This window comes from Rhipicephalus microplus, chromosome 9, assembly GCF_043290135.1.
Source record: "Rhipicephalus microplus isolate Deutch F79 chromosome 9, USDA_Rmic, whole genome shotgun sequence".
Classification (NCBI taxonomy): Eukaryota; Metazoa; Arthropoda; class Arachnida; order Ixodida; family Ixodidae; genus Rhipicephalus; species Rhipicephalus microplus.
This window is the reverse complement of record NC_134708.1, coordinates 9,773,208-9,797,064: the sequence shown is the minus strand read 5'-3', so window position 1 is coordinate 9,797,064 and position 23,857 is coordinate 9,773,208. Positions and strand designations below refer to the sequence as shown.

Genomic DNA, 23,857 nt, shown 5'->3' with positions numbered 1-23,857 from the left:
TGACATTGAGTAGCCTGGTCAGTCATCGTGGTAGCTGCAATGCGCCGTCCGCTGCGAAGATCCAGCTCGTTGGGCTGCATAGCGAGTGGTACCCCGCACCTTCCACCAATGATGTTACGGGGAATAAAGTATACACTGATGAACAAATGTGTACTGGCGAATATACTGGCGAGCTAATGCGTACGACGCTGCTGCAGTCCGAGCACGTTCCCGTTCAGCACTTCGTCGTCGTCATCCTCAGGCATCTACTTAGCCCGTGACAATATCAGCTGTTTATCCTTAAAACTATAGTGGGGGTGAACCTTTGGCAGATCGCTGCTGCAGAGGTTTTCACACGTCTGACTTAAAGGAAACCCGTATACCGAGAAGCATTGCTACATAGCAACCTCGCGAATTCTATGGAGCTCACTGCACCACTGAAGAAGCAAAAAAAAAATAAATATGTGAGCACGCCTTCACTCTCTTTGCATGCCAAAGGAAAAGCTGATCTGAAGCGACATTTGTGCAAGTTCTGCGCAAGTTTACGTGTTCATAACTTACAAGATGCCATTGCACATGTATGTGCTTGTTTTGGTTCAGTAAACTTACAGTTGAGCACTTGTCTCTTCCTTGCGCGATTGTTGCTTTGTGCTTGTTCAGACAAGATAATCCCCATAATACATTTCGTTGCCGAAAATACATTGTACCTTCATTTCTTCTGAACAAGTTTTGTTCTAATCTGTCCTCGCATATTATGTCCATTTCGTCCACTTGACCCATACGCACATACGTATCTGTGCGGAATAATGTTCCGTATGTGTTTCTTGCTTCATTTAAGAAAGAGGCCGAGGAGGAAGCGAAACGGCTCAGGAGGCGGAAACACAGCAGGCGAGCCACGTCACATCTGGAACATCTCAGACCGACAGCCGTTCAAAACAAGTCCCAGCCAATGCCGCCTAAGGAGCAGAGCGACAACCGCAAGTCGAGGGCGGACCACACGGTCAGTGCCGACGCTAACCACACGGCGTCTATTCTACCGGCCATCAACGGTCAGTCGTCTGCGTCAGGCGCCAAAAACGACAAGGATGGACGACGCTCACGGTTGGTGACGAATACGCAAATGGTCTTTAGATAAAAACGCTGGTATATAGCATGATACTATATGGTAGCGCAGACAAATGACACGGACAAGAGAAGGCACATTCATGACAACACAACGCTATGTTGTCTTGAATGTGCCTTCTCTTGTCCATGTCCTTTGTCTGCGCTACCTTACATTATCATGCTACCATACCAACAAGCCAAAATCGCCACCCTCATGGTATATAGCTTTAGCAATACCTACAGCCGAACCTCGTTTTAGCAAAGTAGCATCTAGATTATAATTTAGTTGCAAAAGGGTATCTTGAAGGGTTAGTTGGTGCATGATGTTGCGTAGAACCAGCGCGAAAATGGGATTAAGTACATATATACCTTTGTGTATTGCGGAGGTTGTTTTTTGCTGTGACCACACTTACGATTTTCGATATCTCAGAATGGTCATTCGGGACTCGCCGAGGTTGTTTGAGGTACTCCCTTGAGACGATGGGCACTGGAGTATGCAGACTTCCGGGTACGCCTGAAAATACAAGGGAGGCCACGATTGAAAAGACCAGGGTAATCATCCACACGCGGAGCGATACATATTCAGGATACACGTTGTAAAGGGTCATTAGGTTCTATTCGTTGAAACTGCAAAGCAGCGTAGCATGATGTAACACTAGTTCATTGTAATTGACTCGTCAAACACTTAGTAAACGTTTACTTACGACTAGGTGACCAGAGGGATCATCAAGAACTAAGAAGCATCGCGCACCATCCCGTGGCTCAGGCGTTCGAGCCTGACGGGCTCTAACAGTGGATTAAATATGTTTCACACGTACGGACAGCCAGAGCTTCTTTTTTTAATAAGTTAGTTATCCAAGCCTATTAAAAAATTTGGTTGTAGAAAACGCTACGTCGTTTACTGAAGCTAACGATGAACCCCGCGCCTCCATTTTTTTTTAATCACGGCGGGCAGCAACATACGAATTACCTTCAGACAGCTAACATTTTTCTACAAAACAATACATATTCGAGACCATTCAAGGAACTCTTTAGTAAAAATGATAGCTTAAACTTTGCTGACAGTCGCTCCTGCCTCGCGGCTTAACGCAGGCTGTGCAATGGAACGAAAAACGGAGAGCTCGCTGTGGTGGCCACGCTGAAGGAAGAAACTGCCAAGCTCAAGGAGGAAAGGGAAGAGTTCGCCAAACTAGTAAGTCCGGGCTCCGTTATTGTTACGCACGCCTGTAACGTCTGTAATAATTGATGCTTGCACTTCAAGCGCAAAACACAACCCACGTTCACCCGTTCGAGTTATCGCGTTCGATCCCTCTTCTTGTTTTGCAGGTGAGTAGCTTGAAGGTGAGTCACCCGGCACCCCGCACTCCGAGTCCGTTGCGCACAGTTCACCGCACGGGGAGATGTGTGCGGCACTGCACCTCATCACTACGTCACGCCACTACACCACCCCTGTATCACCTGGAAAAGTCCTTGCACCTCGCCTCCTCAATCGTTTTGTAGCACTCACGATCGTCAAGATCAGGCGAAGCGTATTGGGAGTTAAATGGTTCGGTAGCGGCGTTTTCGTACGCGAAAAATCCAGTGCCTCGAGCGTACACCGGTCTGATGCGTATTTGAAGTTCATCAGCATGAAATAAGTACAAATAGATTGCAAGCACTCTATGACCCCTTAGCCAAAAGATACTATTGGTCATTATGCGCTCTTTTCCGTTCATTAATGCTCTTTCATTCTAAATCTTGTCGGCGATCAGCCGTTTTTGTATGACTCACGTTTTAGCGCCAGTGCCGGAACGTGAGTCATAAATCAAGATGTCATAAAGCAGAGTGATGCCGTATCCAAGAAAGATTAGTGAGGTTAAGTTATACAGTATTATTCGATGTTGCCGGCTGGGCTTACAACTTCGCATACTAATGAATTGTGGTTGTTGGAAGTGCTGCTACACAATCCTCGCATCCCATTACGCCAGTTTGCGTAAATTTTGTACCGCTATTGTTACTACAGCCGTAACGAGTTTGAAGCGCTCCACTTCCCGTGAACATTTTAAAAAGCGCTCTCCTAGCGTACCATACTGAGAAACTGTCTTAGGTTTATTCGCTCTGTTAAATATGCGATTAAGAGTGTCCAGGTTAAAATCGCTTGGTAAAGTTGTAAGCAACGTTTGCAAACATGAAAAGGAAGCCGTATGCTTGTTTTCTGCCTCAGGAAGTAATGTCCGAAGTTCAGAAGCCCTCCACCAGAGCGGTGTTGACTGCCTGTATTTCAAGGTACGATGTTCATTTGTATATCCTCATTCGTAAGGCTTGTACTGTGTATGGAGTCTGTGATTCCAACGAGTGCAAGTGGCGGTAGAGGTAACAACTTTATTAATAACTTCGGCAAATTTGTAGCCTGGGCCTAAGCCACCCCCGAGGAGGACTGGAGACCCTATCTCCGCACCGCCTCACGGGCTTGCTGAATGACGCACAGTTGATGAACAAGAAAGATACAAAACCAACACACACAATAGTGCGATTTTGAATCGTTCTTGTGTGAGGAAGAAGATTGGCACGTGCCGAAGCGCATCGCCTTCGACTTGCTCGTTTGGACAGTTCGCTCTCTGGCTACGTTTGCTGCAATCGTCACCACCGTAAGAATCGGTGAAGGAGCTGGGTAGCGAAAACCTGGAACTTGGCAACTGGAAACTCAAGCCAGCCGATGGTGATAGGCCTCTGCAAATGTCTCTATCTTCTTCCTCACACTTGTGATTTCTGTATCAGTCGAGAGTGTAGTTAACATACAACAGCAAACCACACTATAAACCAACCGACCACACTATTAGCTTTCTCTCATAGCCTGTCGTCAATGTGTATGGACGTAATCGGTAATTAACTGATAATATAGGCATGCACAACATGTTTCAAGCATGCGAAATCTGTCAGAATGTATGGCCGACCCTGCATTGAGTATGGAAATCTTCATCGCGTACAAACTGCGAAGATTTTTTTTTTGTATTAAACATGCCGTCCTAAAGATCCTCAGAAAAAAAAAGAGATGCAATCTATTGCTTCACGAGGATTCGGAGAATGTCATAATTTCAATTGATCGAGCATAGATCAACGTTACACATAAAGCACTACAGCCATAGCGGACTAAAATGGCGAATATTTTAACCGAATCGAATACTGAAAACCATGTCCGAAATCAAGTCTGATCGCATTCGCTAGCTGTGACAAAAAAACTAAATCGTCCTGAAATACACCGCCAACGCTTGACGTGAAAAAGCATCGGAACCCTTCTGATCGCTTTAACGCTATATATGCGTAGCATTTACAGATTAATCATAACCTCACATATTTCCAACATCTGTGCAGTAAAATAAGAGAGAATGTATGCTGCAACCAGCTGACAAGTTGCCAAAAGTGCGGTCATGCTAATACTTCCTTTTTCTTGTTTATTCGTTTACTTAGGAGCAGAGGACAATCGCCGGGCCATGAAGACGCTGACGCTGGTGATCATGGTATGAAAATTTTTTATTAAGCACAGCAGTACAATCCATTGTCGTTAATTAACTTTACAATCTTCGGCATCACAAGGGGAAACAGACGCCCGCCAAATTTCAGCACGAAGCCACAAGGAAGTCCATACGGATTTCTAAGAAGAAAACATTTCTATAATATAGTAGATTTCAGTAGGTTCAGGAGTCGAACCTGAGACCAGGTCGAATTTCTCGGCAACTAAGAAGCTTTCTTTCTGAGAAATTCATGTAAATCTCCTTCAGGCTTCATGCGACAAACTGCTGGTAGTCCAATTTTCTTTCTTATCCCTTCCGCCACCTAGCGTGATTCCGCAGAACTGATCTGCAAAGTTCGGTATCACTTGAGCACAAGCCAACATTTAGGCGGTCATGAAAATAACGAGAAACATGGCTGAAGGTGTTATGCGTGGCCCGTTACAAACTAAGAATAAATGTAAGCTCCGCCAACAGCCTACACAATCCCACACAGCGATAATTAGCATAAGTGTCCTATCCAATCGTATTCTCTCAGTTCTGTGACGTCAAGCCTTCATCGCGTATTTGGGTGGGTGACTTTCCCGTACAAACAAATGTCCTTGTCGGTGATTTTTCGTTCGTGAACTTGAACCTGCTGCCAAATTGAAGCGATAATTATGACATCACTGCTAAGACAAACTTAACTTAATCGTGGACGACGAACTCTTGATTAAATGCACACTAATGTCAAACAACAATTTACGTCAGAGTGAAAGCTCTACGTATGACTACACCTAAAACGACAGTATCATCAATAGCGGTGCCCTACTTACCGAGGAATGTCAGTAAACGCACAAAAATGCATGCGTCACCGTAGGACATTCCCAGAATGATACCGATGACGTCACACAAACCATCTACAATGAATCACTAGTAATCAATCTAGCTGCACTAAATAAAGAAGCTTCCGTGCATAAAGAGACGCAATAAAATGCTACTACTTCGTTTCTGTTTCATTCATGGAAAAATAAACCACCGGACGTTACTATAGAGATTGGCGCAAGTGGTTCCAAAATTCAATATTCGCGTGGTTAAACTGGACAAGTCGAGCCATCTAGCGGGGAGCAGTTGAATGAAAACACGTATGCCATCTCGGACGATAGTTATAGCGCGAGAACAAAACGACGACACAGAGACACAGTGTCCTTGTCTATGTGTCGTCGTTTTGTTCTCGCGCTATAACTATCGTCATGCCACACCAACTAGCCCAAGCTGCCACACTTCTAAGCCATCTCGGAGCCAATGGCGGGAAATTGATCGATGGCTGCTGTTGCCAGTGTGGCTCCCGCTATTTTCGTTCTGTCTACTACTGTCGGCGACCGCGCAGTAAAGCGAGGCAACGTTGTGCACGGCAACAGTGACGTGAGTCGGTTCGCTTCTTGAGACGGGTAATTTGAAGTTGGCTAATCCGATGCGGGCCACTAAAACGTGATTTTATTTCAAAATAAGCCCTTCTTTGGCACCAAAGTAAAACTATGAGGTTTCTGGACCGCACTTTCAACAATAAACGTCGACTTAATAGTTGACTTTAGTATCTTTTTAATAATTATTGTACACATTATATACATATGCAGCGAAAAAAATACACACTATTAGAACAGAAATTGCGTACCACGACTCTCGCGTCAGATCTGAGGGCGCTGCTTGCGTTAGACACGTTGATCCCGATTACTCCAGCGAGAAAACATCACTAGATGTGGTGACCTATTTCCGCGTACTTTTTGATTGACTTGATTGATATGTGAGTTTAACGTCCCAAAACCACCATATGATTATGAGAGACGCCGTAGTGGTGGGCTCCGGAAATTTATAACACCTGAGATTCTTTAACGTGCACTCCAATCTGAGCACACGGGCCTAGAGCATTTCCGCCTCCATCGGAAATGCAGCCACCTCAGCCGGGATTCAGTCCCGCGACCTGCGGGTCAGCAGCTGAGTATCTTAGCCACTAGACCACCACGGCGGGGCTGCCGCATACTTTTCGACATTGGAATGCTTGCAACAGTACAAAATCTTGCGAAAATTCTTACAATACTGCATCAGGATACAAAATATCCTTCGTTCGTGAACAGTCAGTGTTGCAAACTAAGAAACGTATAGACGCCGGCTACATTCCATAGTTTCAGGACCTCTATTTGCTCAGTAATGTTCGATGTACATGAACTAATTACTGCGTTTTGGGGGGGGGGGGGGGGTGCATTAAACGACAGCTTTGACTGTTAAGAGAGCACTTTATATTATAAAAAGACCCCATCTTTGATGGTGTCGCTCATAACCTTGCTTCCTTTTTTTTCTTTAAACGACTACAGTGCCTGCCCAGTGGGAGAGAAGTCAGAGTTTGGACCGGGGGTAAGACCAATTCATTGATTGTTCGTACTTTGGAATAGTGTAAGAATATTACTCCAGCCGTGGTGAAACGCAGGTCCAGTACACTTGTTACAACAACCATAGACTTATCCAAAGTTCTGCTAAAAGATCAGTTTCAATGCGTAGCTGTGCAAAACTCATCCGTACCCAATTAAACAAAAATTTTACCATATTTTCCTATGATCACTTTAATCATCACTATATTATTGAAAACCATACCACTGCAATACCCCAAAACAAATAGTCACCTATAGTTCCGATATAACCAGAACATAAGGAGACAAATTGTACACAGCAAATGACAAGGACTAGCGTTTGACCTTGTATTTATACTTATTCAAAATGAAATACAGAAACAAGGTCAATGTCTATATTTGTATACTTTGTCAGTTCGTGGAAATTTTACTTAAATGTAATTCCAACTCATCCGGTCCCAATAAACTTTAACACGGCCGCGCATCCATTTTTTTTTCTTATTTTTCATAAAACGACAATTTCTAATTATGTTCACTTTTTTCAGTTTAAAAGGTGCGACGTTACCGAAAGACTCCGCCCTGACATTAAGGTAAGACAATTACTGCCGTCTCTTTAGTGATTTCTTCTTTCTTCCAAACATCATTGCCATAGGTGAGCGGAGGGTTCCCATTCAGGCGGGGGGATGGAGGTGACAAAAGTTTGTCGCATCCCCCCTCCTTCCTATATGACAACGTATGGGGGGGGCTGTCCTTGCACCCCCCCCCCCTACTCCCAGGTGACCAGGGGTGCACCTCTTCCCCCCTGCTCCCCATTCCCTCGTGCGAACGCCTATGATTATTGCGATGTCTATCATCACCAACAGCAACGAGCGCGGCTCACCAGCAACCTTGGGTCTGCCCGGCTCCACGGTGATGTGTCATAATGAACATTCCACTAATGTTCAAGTGCCCGAGTATCACGCGTAGTATTAGTTATAATCCCCAACGTTGTTTAGATTAAAAGTTGGTTTATTATTCATAAACACTCTCAGTAGTTTCCTCCAAATCTTATGTATCGTCACTCAGATTTTCACTTGAGGAACTACGTTTCACAACATGAGAAAATACATATATAGCTTACTAAACATATGAATAACAGCTATTCAAAAATTAGGGGGTACTAAGTATTACCTGAATGCATTTAATTAGGCGTGTTTTTATTGGGCGCGCAAACTAAGGCAAGCACGATGCGATGGCAGAGAAGAGATGAGGGCAATCATTATGCGGATAGGTCCCGGCTATCTTCAGTCATAAGTGGCCTATGACAGCGGATCCCATCCCGTGTTTGTGTATGAAGAGCGGATCACGGCCGGATGTCGCATGCCGTGATGGCAAGCTGTCATGGTCGCTTGGCCAAACGCGGGCAAATTCACATACAGCATAGCTGTCACATAGCACACGCTCGCGCCAAAATTAAGTTTTCTTCCTCTTGGTCTTCGAGCGCCTTGATGAGGATATCAAGTGTGGACATCACTGCTACAGGTAGAAAAACACAATGCAATACACCTAAAAAATTTTACGTGGAAGCAAGTGACAAATAAAGAGAGAGAGACTATAGGAGGAAAACTTGAAATCAATAGAAATTAAGCTATATAACACAGAAAACACCTTAAAAGAAAGAAAGAAAAAAGAAATAAAGATAGATAGATAGATAGATAGATAGATAGATAGATAGATAGATAGATAGATAGATAGATAGATAGATAGATAGATAGATAGATAGATAGATAGATAGATAGATAGATAGATAGATAGATAGATAGATAGATAGATAGATAGATAGATAGATAGATAGATAGATAGATAGATAGATAGATAGATAGATAGATAGATAGATAGATAGATAGATAGATAGATAGATAGATAGATAGATAGATAGATAGATAGATAGATAGATAGATAGATAGATAGATAGATAGATAGATAGATAGATAGATAGATAGATAGATAGATAGATAGATAGATAGATAGATAGATAGATAGATAGATAGATAGATAGATAGAAAGCTGCGTCCTCAGCTCTACGCTTCATTCCCATTTTGTACACCTACAGCACGAAGCTGCCTTGATTTTTATTATGTGGCCTTCTTAGCAGTTTATGACAGCTGCCAACAGTAATGGCAATATCACTAGCGCTTTCGACAGAATTGCGTTGTTTTCACTGCTACGTTTCACGCTTTGCAGGAAAGGTGGATCGCAGCCAACGCAGCTGGGCACGGGGGCCGCATCTCTAACAGGTTTGGAACAATTTGGTCACTCACACGCTCTGCTATCATTCAGTTTCTGTGCTCGTAAATTAAATGCTTGTCATAACGAAAGGGTAAAAAATAGTGACGCTTGCAGGATGGAGCTTTAAATCATTAGCGAAATTTTAAGAATCACAGTGACGAGCTATCGGTAATGCGAGAGAAATGCTAGCTAGCACTAATTCAAGAATCCTTCGGTTTTGTACAGTTCTTTCTGAACTTATGTCACTCACCTTTCGTATCCGCTGCTCTTCTTCATGCCCTTCCACCAAGTAACCACCGCTTAATCCAAACTATTCTCATAATACATGCGTAGCGATATTTCCAGGTGCCGATTTCGGGCCTTAATTTAGTTCATATTTCCCAGTTCCGGTCTCAAGTTTACTTCCACTTTTTCCTTTCTACATGAAGAGCCCTTGGTCGACCACTTAAGAGTATAGTTGAAGCAGTTCCCGTGTACAGTTTACTTGCACCTGCAAGCGAAGCCATCCTTGGGTTAACTCCTTCCTGTTGTCTATTCATGCAGCGGGAACCGAGGTACGCACTGGCGGGAGGTAAGTCAATTAACTGATTATTAATCGTCGTTAACTCTGTTAAAAAGCCAAGGAAAATACAATACAGTACCTAACCGAACAGCGCTACCCCTAAAATGCATCAGTATACGGTCAATGCGCGCACAACTATATAATTGAGGTTATACTGCACACATTAAGCGGCACAAAGATGCAGTAGCGTCACATCCCTGTAGCTGTGCCAGCACAAAGTACAGGAAGAGAAAAGACTGATGTAGTACATGCCGAAGCAAACGCTCCGGAAAACAGTGCAGCACTAGCAAGTGTTTACGGGGCACAGGTAACATTAACTTTCTGAAAAAGAAATGATTTAGCTCTGCATGAAGAGCTAATGAAGCACTGGTGGTTGTAAAGATTACTTTGCATAAGAAAAAAATGTCTGCTAAAGCCTAACGAACCTCCAAACACATAATGATGTGTCCTAAGTGATAGGTTTATACAGACAGCCTAGCTGAGATAAGATGGGATTCCCTTGAAGTTAAATCCCCTAGTAAAGAAGGCCGCAGTAGTCCGGATAAACCCACCCTTAACGCCTTAACGTCACGTGAATTACCCGCGAAGAGGTCGACGAAAAATTAAGTGCATATATACTGTCCGCTGCCCGTACTTCCAATGTGCATTTTACAGAACCATTTGTATCTTTTTATTTTTTTTCTCGCACCGTACGTGTGGCCCCGTCAGCGAGCGAGCCATCACGAAGCAGGAGGCCTACCTCAAAGATCTCGAGGCTCAGATCAAGGAGAAGCAAGAGCGGATGCTGCAGGAGAAGCTGGAAGAAGCCAGGTGGGTGTAGGGAGGGACGGTCATGCACTCACGTCAGCGCCTCGAAAAGCACGCACACGCATACCACGAAACTGTTACAAGCAATCTCAGTTGCAGTTTGGAAATGCCAAAAATACGTACGATGCATGAAGAACGCTTTACCTTTAAGAGTACAGAACGCGATGGTGTTTAGGAACCTCGTTGACGTCGCTCTCTCATTCACTTGCCATGATTCGCTGCTCGTTGGACACCTCAACCGCACCGCGAGGAAAACAACGTCTGAGAGCGTGGCTTTTGCCATTGTAAATTTTCCTACAGGACGCCTACCACCATAACATTCCAGGAGTACCCTCTGCACCATAACTCACCATTTCGCGAACTAGCAAAATGCGCACTACGCGTCTGTAAGGCATCACACGCATCTTAACAGCTGTCAACTTCGTCCATGTTGTGAATGAAGATGATGGCAACGTGACTCCTTGCCTCCTGACATGACGTCCGAACACCTCAAAGTGCGCAGTCTCTGCTGAATCCACGCCCCCGCCTCCCTTCTTCCGGGACCACCCATGGAACTTTCGTGCGACCGAAGGCAAGAGACCAGTTTACTTTCCGTTTGAGGAGGAAGAGAAAAAACTTTATTTAGCACAAGAGGGAAAGGTGCGGGGGTGGAGTGTCAGAGGAGCCTACCCAGCGTAGGTCTCCGCTACACTCTTGGCCCAATCCAAGATCTGGGCCTGGACATCCGCCTGCTTTCCGCGACCGTCGCCTGTTTTCGTACGCTTTCATCGAACACGTGCATATTACGCGCGGTGCGATGTTATCGACAAGAGTGGCGATGTGGGCTTGTTGGTGAAACATGTTATCGCCCTTCAGCTTTATACGGAGCCTCACGGCGACGGTGAAAATGCGTAAGGAGTGTCCATACCGTTGCTGTATTCGCAATAACATGGAGACGGTACGCTGGGACAAATGCTTTTGAAACCACCTATTTTAGAATCCCGCTTTGCACGAAATCTGTGCCCCTCACCTCTATCTGCCTAGTAATAGAGCACTTTAAAAAACAGTTTTTTTTTTCTCTTTCAGACTCGATAGGAAGTGCATTGAGGAGTACCAGGACCCTTGGGGCAGGGACTTGGCGACAACGTTTGCAGGTTAGAGATTCTTTTCTTTTTTCTATTGTCGTGCATCCGCAACCCATATCGTCCTCAATACAAAATTCTAGCCTACACTTTGACGCAGTTATGAATGCTATATGGAGAGAAATTCAGAGCCTGAAAGGAAGATCCTGGGACGTGTTCTTACAGTGAAACAATCAGGCGCTCAGTAGGCTGCTCAACAGGGCGACGTTAATATTGGTGATCGAGCTGAATAAAGCGTCGTTCGTTAGAGGCAAAACACGTCATACACGTCTGCTGTAATAATTTTTGGAAATAATTTTTTTGCAGAATAAATCTTCCCTGGCTCCCAGAAACAGCTCTCTGTTGAATAGCTGGCACAAATTTCTTGCAATTGTTCTTGTTCAGCACTGTGACATTGAGAAGTCGATACCATAATTTGATGTTTCTCTTGCAAAAGTCTTTTTGATTACATAACTTTGATGTTACTCTAGCATAACCACGAGGGACACGTGCTTCTGTCAAGCTCGCCAGCCAAGTGCATTTTCCCAACAAAACACGCACATTGGTTCGTGCGAAGGTCTGTCAAAAAATCGCAGTGTTACCAAAACGGGCAAATTCAAACTGTATATGAAAGTTGAGTGGCGGGACTAATTACTAGAAAGTGCTGGGTACACGTGAATCAATTTCAACATGCCAAAATCGACGATCCAAAGCATCGATCACAGGTGATCGATTTGAATAAGTGCGGTAACAAAAAAAGTTAAGAAGTGTCAGGCAGTCCATATTAATTTGAAGGAAGAAAAAACAACAAGAAAAGGGTCAAGGATTTTAACGAGGCACATTATTCTGGACTCCACAACTGTTTAGATATGAACATTAATTCATTTAGGCATTTGCCATTAAACCTGCACGATTAATGCAGCGCTAAAGGCGAAGACGTAAAACAGAGTGCGCAGTGCGAGCGCTTCGTCAATCATACAACAAGCCCAACTTTCAATCCTATTGTACTCTTATAGCACTAAGGCGACGCCCAGCGAGTGAAAGGACGACACGAAACAAAACAAAAAAATACGTACACGAGCGCTGGTGTGCGTCCTTATGCCATAACGGTCAAGCAGCTAGCAAACCAATACATTCTAAGCAAACATATTACATCCTAACGGACATATGATGTACTGATTGTGACGACCAGGAGGCAAGCGCCCTCGTTTTCTGGGTGACCTGGTGCAACCGATACTGACGTCCAGCGACATCATGCCCTCCAAGGCACGCTCCGAGTCCAACCTTTTCGGCGACCCGAGGAGGCAGAGAGAAGTGGCCATGCTGGTGCCCAACCTGCACCTTCTGCTCGCACGCAGGGGAGAAGGAGTGCTGTGAGTGATCATTCGGTATACATTTAAATTGTAGTTCTCAATCTCGCCATAACCTCGCTTAGCGGGACAAACTCAGGAAATTTAATTCCTCAAGGAGCCCTTACAGTCAAGTAGGATTGCAGGGGAGGAGGGGAGAGGGGAGAGAGATAAACATGCAAGGAAAGGCAGGGAGGTTAACCAGACGCACATCCGGTTTGCTACCCTGCACTGGGGAAGGAATAAAGGGGAGAAAAGAGGTTGCAGAGAGATGAGAAGGTACACACAATCACGAGCACACTCGGGGAGCACACACAGTCTACAGGCGGTCGCTCAGGTTTGTTGACTTTAGGTAAAGTAGCAGTGCTTTAGACGCTTTCTGCGCAACTGAGGCAGATGCCCAAGGTCCTAGTATCTTCTGCACACAAAATGGTCCGGGGTCAAGTTGATTCAAAACCATCCGGAGCTGGCATCGCTGTGTGTCGTAGCAAGCGCAGCTGCACAGGACGTGTTCGATGGTGTCTTCAGCTCCGCAGTAGTCGCATGTAGGAGTGTCTGCCATACCAATGCGAAAGGAGTACACCAGTTTGTACAGAATGTCAGCGTCTGCCTATATCTCAGCACCGCTAAAGTTGTTTCAGCGCAGAATCATCCAGAAAGAGGCATAGGGCAGGCACGGAGGTTAAACCAGGTGGCTCTCGATTTGCTACCCTAGGTGGGGGGGGGGAGAGAATAAGAATAGAGAAAGAAAAAAGAAACGAAGTATGCCCTCGCACGCATAGCAGCGTTTACCGCACACACCCAGGCGGTTTTCGACTGCGTCATGTCACACAGCTCAGTTCGACTTCGACTATCTTACACGGGCATTTTCTTTTGTCCCGCAGCTTCAAACCAAGCAGGAAGCTCGTCCGCAACGTCCTGCCCCCTAGCCTGTACCGAAAAGAACTTCAAAAGCAGGTAAGGCGTTTTAGACGCTTGTACCTCTAGTGTTTCGACCACTTGCATCCTCTTAATTAAGTGCACTTTTGAGCCTGTAGGAAAAACACGCAATCAAGGCGAATCCTTAGATGCCACACCAAACACGAACATCATCCGCCGGCGTTAACAATAGTGATGCAAAATGTCATCCCTAAGTGATGTCGTGGCAGATCATTTGTCACGTAATCATGACGTCACCTGGTGACGTCATCATATCACATCGTCACTTAGCCACGGTTGGGCCAATCACAAAGGCAGCGCAAAACCACATTGGGGACAGAGTTTTCGGACATGGGGGTGGATCAATATCTCGACTGAGAAAAAAAGAAAAGAAGAGCAACGCTTTCAACTTTAAGCACATTAACAAATGCATAAATGACCCTAAAGATGTTTTTTTTCCCTATGCCAGATCAACCTTCGTTGGAAACATCAGGACAAATTAAATGTATAAGACCGAAAACTGCATTATCAATAAGTCAACAGAATTGGAAGTTCCCGCCTTAATGAAATTCTTACAGTTTCAGGGCAAGTGCAAACAAAATAAATATCAACGTAGCGAAGGTAACCCACGTGCAGCAAACTCCTCGCACCGGTGCGCATCGCAGAGCAACGGAGTGTGCAAGGACAAACATTCGCGCGCCATTTGGGTGACATACAGTAGCCCACTTTTACGCACACAAAGGAATATCTGGCAGTGGCCTTTGCAAATGACGCTATCCAGCCTCTGCGGGCGTTCTTGAAGCGCCGCAGTCTGGTCACGGATCGACGAATGCCCGATCAGAAGGGTCATCTTTTCCGTCGCCTCATTAATTCAACACACGTAACCAGTGACCGGCTTGTTTACATGCGCAGCGTCAATAATTGAATTATTATTTTTATTGCGGGAAATCGCTTCGTTTTCATTACGAATAGCGAGTGTCGACATTTGCAGTGTTATGGAATAATGTCTATGATCAGTCTGCTTCGCGAAAAGGACGCAGAACCTTGACAGAAAATCTCCCAGGATACCCTATAAGCATTCGCCCAAAGGCTCGTTCACACCTGCGGCCAGCACCGGTCGTGCGACCATTTGCGACAGGCGACGGAAAAGCGACTCTACGTGACGGACCTTCACACGTGCGAGCGACTTACGCCTGTCGACACACGGAATTCACGTACGCTCGCATATAGCCATTGCCTCGCATAAGATGAGCCTGACGTTCTCTTCCTGCGCATCTAACGGGTTTCGGAGGCTTGCGACTGTAGACGCGCGACTTAAAGATCAAGCAGCGAGCGACTGAGCCGAAGTATAGTCGCTTTGTGACCAAAGCGGCCATTTGCGAAAATTTGCGACCAGTAGCTTAGCGACTACCTTGGTCGCGTGACCTGAACTAGTTGCGGTGTGAAAACTAGCCTTAATACAACTCCAAGGCGAAACCATTTCATTGTGCGCTCGAAGCCGAAGTCTAAAGCCCCTAATTAACTCCTACTAAATAACACACCATTCTGTTAATTTCCTTTAATTAAATGTAATTGATTTAACTAATTACTTTTACCAATAAAGTGTCGCTAATTGAAACATTATCGGGCATTTTTCGCACCAAAACCTTCTTTATCATTATTAGTCATGCCGTAGCGGAGGGACGGTAGATTAGCGCGAGAACAGAACGACGACAAAGGGACAACAAGGGGACGTTGTCGCCGTTCTCTTCTCGCGCTATGTGTATATACCGTCATGTCATACCAACTAGCCCAAACCACCACACTTCTAAGTAGCGGAGGGATCACGAAATGTCGGCCATCTTGTGTTCTCCAACATGCACTGACATCCTGCAGCACATGGACCTCTATAAAAGTTCACCTTCATCGAAATGCGACCGTCGCGACCGGAATCAAAGCCGCGACTTTCTGGTAAACAGAACTTTCCCGGAATAACTATTTATTCAGTTAATTTAATTTGATTACCAGCACACATATATGCACAGTCGCACTTTCGCTCGCTTTTGTGTGGCTTTGGCTTTCATGAACGTCACGTTGTCTTTTTTTTTTTCTTCATTTCTCACACGCCGGTTTTTTTTTTTTTTTTTCAAGGCAACGTCCACATGAGACATGAAAAGGACTTCACCTCAAATAACGTTGAGCATATGGTACGGGGAAGGGGGCCAGATTAGAGATTAAGCGCGGAAAGTGCCACGGCACGGTGTATTGGACCCGGAGAAGAGATTAATCATGTATGTAGAAAGCAACACTAGTCGATAGGACTCGCTCTCTGGATTTCGTGCCGACCGGATGTGCCCCCGCGATCTCCGACGACAGCGCAGCTCTGGCCGACTGGTTTCGCCCTACGCCATCTCCTGACGCCGACAAGAGCTCTCGCCGAGTGGTGCCCCGTCATCGGACTCCTGCGACTGTGTCCATCTTTTCTATCTCCTCCTCACTTCCGTCGTTCGCTGTCCCTGCGCCTCGCTCTCTCCTTCCTCTTTGTCTCTTTACCTTTTAATCCTATCCTTTTAATCCCTCCTTTACCCCCAACCCTCGTGAGCTACTGTTGAGGTGTCCTTTCTGAAAGACAGTTACGGGGCTCACTTTTCTCTTCTTTTCACTTAAAATCCCTCACACATACTAGTCGATAGGCTATCACATGGATCCTACACAGTATCGGGCACTGCACACATGAACACCCGAATATTAAGTTCTAGTCTCTACGTCGGCAGGTTACACTTTTGAGACATAAATTAGCATCTCGCAGTCTGCGGAAATAACCATAGACTGCATGGGGCTAACTTCACGCGACCTATGCAATCTATACAGTCTACGTGTGAGGAGCTAATTATCGTCCATCTAGTCTAGTTTTGTGCTGGTTAACAAGATGGAACGCCAATTAATCCGGCGACATACCCTATTGCAGTATATCTCAGTTTATAGCCGCACTCGCTTACAGCAAGAGACGGTGTCGAGCAAATTACCCCCTCGGCTAAACCTGAAGCAGATCGAGGAGAAGCAGCATCGACTGGACGAGCAACGCCGGCGTGACCAGGAGGAAGAGGAGAAGCTCGATAGGAGAGTCCAGCAGCAACAGGCCAAGATGTACCAGGAGTACCAGGAGGAGAGGAAGAGGCACAGGGCCAAGGACCAGGTAACCGTTTGCTTCGACGCCGCTGTCGCTTATACGCTAGAGTGAGCCGAAATGCGAACTGTTCGACGTCAGCTATATCTAACTGTTGATGAAAATCGAGATTATCGTACAGTCCTGTACAGACGTCTATATACAAAACATAGGTATATCGTTTTCAAAAATGCAAGTAGTGTTTGTTAAGGCGAGTGCCCCGTCAAACAAACAAACAAAAATGACCAGCGTCCCCCGTCAGCCACGCGGAACACGAGTGATGCGAAAAAATCATCATGACGTGATGATGTCACCCTATGAAGGCATCATGTCATCACAATGTCACTGTGATATCAAAAGGTGACGTCATCACATGACGTCATTACTTGGTTGAAGGTGGGCCGATGCCGGAAGCAGTGCGAAACAACGCGAAGTGCACAAACTTTACCATGCCTCTGATCCTGGAGGCATTGCAACACCACGTTAGTTTCAGAAAGCTTTCGCAGGGGTTCAATACATTGACTTAAAAGAAAAACATGACAGATATCACCCTCTATTCGACTAAGGCGAATGCATAAGGGCTAGACCCTGTGCGTTTTCTCTCTCTCGCTCTCTCTCTCTTTTTTTTTTTGGTACTACGTAGAGAGACATAGTGGCTAATTTTTTACGCGTTTTGCAGGCGTAGCCACGGGTGTAGTTCGGAGAGTCAACGCTCTCCTTTCTCTCGGAATTTTCACATTCTTAATGTGCATATTGCCACGTGTGTTATTTTGATGTATTCGGGCTTCACCCATGGCGACTGTTTTCAACGCTCCGCGCCGACCACGACACGATGTTTCAGAGGCTTCACGACAGCTTTAGATGACTGCGTGCGGGACGCGAATATTCTAGTTTCATCGAGAGATCACGCGGCTACCAGAGAATACACTTGAATATTCGATGGCAAACGTATAAAAGCCGACACGTTTTACTGCTTGTCAGTTTATCGACGGTCAATTAACGCTCTGTTAGTCGATATGAGCACACTGCGTACATTGTTTCTGTAGTTTAAGTCATTGTTTCCCACCCACAAGTTAGTTCGGCCTAATAATGAGTTCAATCCTGGACAAGCCGACTGCAGCCTTCGTCACGTCACAATCCCGTGACAATACACAAAGCCACATGATGTGTATATATAGCACCACACGGGAAAGGAGGGGGTAGACACCTTACTACTTCCGGAAAATAAATTTATGGCTCGTACTTCGTCTATTCATCACTGCCCACTACCGTCAACTTATGCAGATGCGTTCATCTGGGCTCGGTTCCAGATGCCACCGAAATTCTCGTAAACTACAGTCAACATCCCCGAGAACACAGCTTAATAGCTCCATCTACAGCCATGTTCTGTACAGATTTGAGCGTTTTTTTTTTCTAACAGGACCTTTATTATGCGTATAATGAACGAACAATATTATGAACATGTATTCTTTTCTCCCTCCCTCTGCGTCTTTCTTTTTTTTTGCAATTTACATTTGTAAATAAGTTCACCTAAGTCCGCATACAATTAACTGCCGTGATATTTCTGTAAGATGCTGCCGCATACAAAGTCCGCATACAATTAACTGCCGTGATATTTCTGTAAGATGCTGCCAGGTTCCCACCAAGCTATAATTGCACCTTTCTAGTCTAATCTTTGACGTAACTTAGATGCGGAGTGAATTTAATTCATTACAATCGAATCAGCGCATATGTGGCCGAATCAGTTAGAAACGTAACCGCTCTTCACTGGGCACAACGGCGCAGGTGACCCGACGCCCAGAGCAGACCACGAAGGGCCAACAGGAAAAGGAGAGAATGATGATCGAGACGAAGAGGTCGGTTCCTCATGTCAAGCCACAGAAGTCGGTAAGCGCAAATGGAACATGCCCTATAGAACCGGATTCTTTCGCAATTAAACGTCATATTTTTTTTTTCATTGAAATGTGTGATTCGTGTGTCGACAGCTACAGGTATGTGGTCTGAGAACAGAAATAGACAGAAGCGACCTACATTATCACACAAAAAATGCAAATCATCTCTATCGAAACTATTTGATTCAGAAACAGCATTCAACCATTGCTCATCTCCTCAGTTATTAAAGGGACACTTAAGTCAACTATTAAGTCGACGATGATTGTTGAAATGGCGGTCCAAAAACCTCCTAGTGTTACTTTTGTGCCAAGGAAGGGACTATTTTGAACAAAAATCCCGTTTTAGTGCTCCGCATCGGGTTAGCGCACTTCAAATCACACGCCTCAAGAAGCGGATGGACCGGACCGTGTCACGTCACTGTTGCCATGCACAACGTTGCTCGGCTTTACTGCGCTAGTAGCAACAGACGAAAAGCAGCGGGAGCCAGCAGCAGCAACAACGGCCATTGATCAATTTCCCGTCATTGGCTTCGAGATTGCAGACGCTTTTGTTTCAACTGCGCCGCGCTAGATGGCACCACCTGTCCCGTGTACCCACGCGAAAATTGAATTTTTAACCACTCGCGCCATTCCCTATAGTAACTTCCGGCTGTTATTTTTTCCATGAGTAAACAGAAACGAATAAGCAGCATTGTATAGCGTATCTTGAAGCACGGAATGTTCTTTATTTACTGCAGCTAGATCGATTACTAGTGATTAATAGTAGGCGGTCCGTCTGATGTCATCGGGATCATTTTGAAAATATCCTACAGCGGCGCTTGTGTTCTTGTGTATAAACCTTAATTTCTCGGTAAGTAGAACACTGTTGTTGATAATATTGTCGTTTTAAATGCTGCCATACATTGAGCGTTCACTCAGACGTTAATTGTTATTTTACTTTAGCGTCCCTTTAATAGTACTATGTAATTACGCACCGTGTAACTACGCCCAACAGGAAGAGAGTAACGATGCTAATCACGAGGGCACGGGTTCTGTTCCCAGCCACTGGGGCCGCATAGCAATGGGGGCGAGGTGTAAAGAACACCCGCGTACTTCCGGTACTAGATACGAAGCAGCTCTTTGACTAGCTGTGTAACGCTGTCCCTCCGTCCACATCGCTCCCGTCGCCGCAGGTGTTGGAGCGGTGCCAAGTATCTCACGCCCTCCTAGCAGTGCGCGGTGACGTCTCTCTCCCTCGCCCGCCGCACGCCCACCGCGTGTCAGCTCTCTCTTCCTTCGCCTTCTCCACCGCTCACAACGCTCGAACCCACTCCTCACGTGTGCATCATCTTAGCCACGCCCCCCTCTCTCCATCTGTCGGCGAGAAGCCACGAGCCGGCGAGTGCGCGCACCTCGAGAATCTCGCGGCGCCGACAGTGCGCCGCTGCCGCGCGCTCGCACCGACGACCTGGACGCCGTCGCGGCATGCTTCCCGCTAGTGTGCGCTTTCCTTTCCCGGCTGTCGCCGGCGTTGCGAGGGTTCGAAGCCAATCGCGTTCGCGAATGGCGATGTCAACACCGACGAGGCACGAGCCAAGGAAGCCGAGCGCAAGCGTCAACGCGTCCAGCCTCTCATGTCTGTGTTTCAAACAAACGTTTACTCGAGTAAACGATACACCGAGTTTCACTTCAAACCATTCTTCCAGTACCCGCGTCTACGTGTGTGAGCCGCCATTACCGCGGTATATCGCTTCAATTAACACTACGAACGTAGTAACTACAGCTAGAGCTTCACAAGCTTTTTTCACTTTCAGGTGACCCGTCCTCCGGAAGACAGTCGAAAGATCAGGAGTGGCGCCGCCCCCGACTTCCGGCCTCCCCGGCGGAGAAGCGGTAAGGTCTGCGAAGCTCTAATGTCAAAGACAACATAATTTCTACAAGGGTCGAGAATCAAAGGATCGAACCACGCGACCTAAGTATATGCATATCTACTGTTGCACCATAATCAGACAGTATTTCATTTTACAGAGAACCAGTCTGTGCTAATGATTATTTGTGTTAAAACGCTCATACTTCCACGATCAACTTCAATAGAAAGGGTCTTTACATAGGCTTTTCTGCATAGGGTTTTAGGACGCACCCGCCTTCCCAAAACCGGCACCCATTAGTGCAGGCATAGGTAGTGTTCTCCATCAGATGGGGGTGGGGCAAGGGGTTGAATGCAGCTCCCCCCTGCCTTGGGTCAATATATGGGGCAGATTTTGCACCCCCCCCCCCCCCCATTTTAGGTGACTAGCAAGAGGTGGCAGCACCCCCGCTCCGTGCGCATCCCTATAAGGGCCGCTGCTTTCTAAAGTAGCAGGCTAGAGCTATAGCTCAGGCCGACCTCTCTGCTTTCTAATAAATTCTCACTCTCTCTCTCTAAAGTTGCACCCAGCAACAGCGTCTCAGTGAAATATTTATCAGAGCCACCTGTAACAATGAACCATACATACATCGCATACCATGCAGGGCACCGTCATGAAGGGCTAAACTTTTAGGGGGGGAATGCGCTCATTTCATGCGGTGCCTTATCTGACCTACTTACTCTACATTGTTACCTCTCCACAGAGCGGATTATATATTCAAGTCGGTGTCCTTCACCCCTGATACCAAGGCCTTTCTGCGTTCATTCCATCATTCTCTGCAAGGAAATGTGTAACGGTGTTCACTGAGCATAGCTTTTGGCGCGATTCCACTGCCGTATTTGCTGACATACTAGAAGAACCTAATGCTAGTGGGATGTTGGCTAAATTACATGGATTATGTTGGTGACTGCTTTCGAATGCTGTCTCTCCACACGCTAATAAGCAACACTCGTCGTCGTCATCAGCATCATCAGCCCGTCTTCATGCATTCCAAACCTAGTGATGAAGTTAACCAGTCTGTTTTATTGAAGTTTTCCTGCTTGAACAACACAACTGCTTGTTTAATTAAAACCCTCTAATGTCCACAAGCAGGTACGCCCTTAGAAAAATTAAAACTCAAAATTTTGATCAAGTAGAGTGCACGAAAAAAATCAATGCTTTTTAAACATTATTTAATTAATTTTAATTAGAGAATTACTTTGATTGAATTGTATTTCAGAGTAACTTCATTATAACCTGTTAAATATGACCCAACTTGCTTTCCAAGGAGCTTTGACCGGTTTATTACCTTTTTCAACGCATTATATTCGATCTATCAAATATGGTAGAGTGGGCATTGCAAGGTATATACCAAAATTAGCAAAACGCGAAATCATCCTATGATTGATCAAGCTCCTCAAATACATTGGGACATCATATAGGATGATCTATAACAGAGCAGTATCCTCAACGGCGAAATGCAGTGACCGAAAATTCTATGTAGACATAAACATGTTAGGGAGAGAGCATTTCGATCTTTTTTAAAGCCTGCCGAAAGACGCGTTGATCGGGGATATGTAGGCCTCACGAGCAACGTTCGCAGTGGAGGCTCATGACACTCCTTCTACCTCGACCACGCAGAGTCACGTGACAGGCTGGCCAACAACCTTGAGATCCTCCGGCGACAGCTGGCAACGGAACAGCAGATCAACAGGATACAACAGATGCAGGTAGGTCAGCGCTGGTTACTCCAGCTTTCCTGCTACTGTCGAAATCAAATACATTTCACTCGCTAAATAAACTGAGATTACTTCGATATATCGTACAATTCGATATAAAACTTTTCAATAACTTTCCATAGTTTCGGCACGATTTCGGTGCGCAAGTTAGCTTCATGTCATTGCTTTTAGATAGCGCGAGGAAGGCAACTTCACAGTAATACGTCTTTTTTAAATATTTTTTTTATTTTTAGTTGCGGTTACAAATTACGTGCAGGCGCGGCTTATACGAAAAATAGAGCATTTATGTAAACAGCGCTTCGACATTTGCATACGCACCTGTACGTACTCGTCGGCAACCTTGACCGACGAGTAGTTGGATCTTGGTTTTGATTTTCGATATACTCAGCATGCTTCTCGGAACGCTCTACGCAGCGGCAACGTCACACTTCTTTTCACTACGTTCGGCTGTGTTGGTTGTCTCCGGCCTTTCAGTTTTAGAAGAGCCATATTTTACGATATGGGTACATTCCCTTCCGTGATTCCGTAAGAAAAAGCCAACCTTTTGGAATGTTTCGCAGTGCCAATATTCGATATATCAAACATCCCTACTATTTTTTGTTCGCTGTAGCCGTAAATTTGCCAGCGCATTGATGGCAAGGCATTGTCATGTTCGAAATAGTTCGTAATAAAGGGCGTAAACGTTTACACGAGTTCGATATAGTTTATTAATTTGACTGTATAATGGACCTTTACTTTATTCACTTGCGTGGTACCCTGTTCTTTTGCAGAAGAACTACGTTGTCACCGAGACTGGCCGCTGCGAGGACTCGGACTGCTAAGTGAACCCCACTGATTTTAAGCATTCTACTGCTGAGGCGATGGTTGATCCCGCAGACACTCCGTGCCGTTGTTTCAAGTTGCCATAAATAAATAAGCTTCACAGTTCTGTTAACGCCAATTTCGTTCTCTTGTCAGCACTGACGTACCCGCAGAGGGAGGGGGGTTAACCTCTCCCCCGTTCCACAAAATCTTCCCTTTTAGCAATTTATCTATACGCGAACATACAAACGCACGCCTAAACATACGCAACGTTTGATTGAACCCCTTTCCCCCTGAGGGAGAGAGAGAGAGAAATAACATATATTTTCCCCCGTCGAGGGTGACGGGGTAGAAGGGTTTGGCCTCTGCACTTACAATACATCTAACCACCGGCCGGAATCCCTTGAGGGGGGAGGGATCTCTCTGACCGCTGTCGAGCCCCACCCCCATACCCAC

General features: G+C 45.6%; 1 protein-coding gene across 8 annotated transcripts in view; it reads left to right on the top strand.

Annotated features, from left to right (window-relative positions):
• LOC119164848 (uncharacterized) overlaps positions 1 to 23,534 on the top strand; it is a 49,298-nt gene extending 25,764 nt beyond the window's left edge. For 2 of the 8 annotated variants that reach the window (XM_075873101.1, XM_075873100.1), the window contains exons 4-21: positions 818 to 1,080; positions 2,176 to 2,275; positions 2,410 to 2,424; positions 3,287 to 3,348; positions 4,531 to 4,580; positions 6,923 to 6,962; positions 7,501 to 7,545; positions 9,179 to 9,231; positions 9,767 to 9,794; positions 10,494 to 10,595; positions 11,658 to 11,725; positions 12,885 to 13,065; positions 13,926 to 13,998; positions 16,940 to 17,134; positions 18,890 to 18,991; positions 20,790 to 20,868; positions 22,465 to 22,591; positions 23,371 to 23,534. In XM_075873101.1, the coding sequence (XP_075729216.1) occupies positions 818 to 1,080; positions 2,176 to 2,275; positions 2,410 to 2,424; positions 3,287 to 3,348; positions 4,531 to 4,580; positions 6,923 to 6,962; positions 7,501 to 7,545; positions 9,179 to 9,231; positions 9,767 to 9,794; positions 10,494 to 10,595; positions 11,658 to 11,725; positions 12,885 to 13,065; positions 13,926 to 13,998; positions 16,940 to 17,134; positions 18,890 to 18,991; positions 20,790 to 20,868; positions 22,465 to 22,591; positions 23,371 to 23,425 (1,638 nt within the window). In that variant the 3' untranslated portion in view covers positions 23,426 to 23,534. The remainder of the gene's footprint in view (positions 1 to 817; positions 1,081 to 2,175; positions 2,276 to 2,409; positions 2,425 to 3,286; positions 3,349 to 4,530; positions 4,581 to 6,922; positions 6,963 to 7,500; positions 7,546 to 9,178; positions 9,232 to 9,766; positions 9,795 to 10,493; positions 10,596 to 11,657; positions 11,726 to 12,884; positions 13,066 to 13,925; positions 13,999 to 16,939; positions 17,135 to 18,889; positions 18,992 to 20,789; positions 20,869 to 22,464; positions 22,592 to 23,370) is intronic. The other 6 variants (XM_075873106.1, XM_075873105.1, XM_075873104.1 and 3 more) reach the window with 6 other exon arrangements.
• The last annotated feature ends 323 nt before the right edge of the window (positions 23,535 to 23,857 follow it).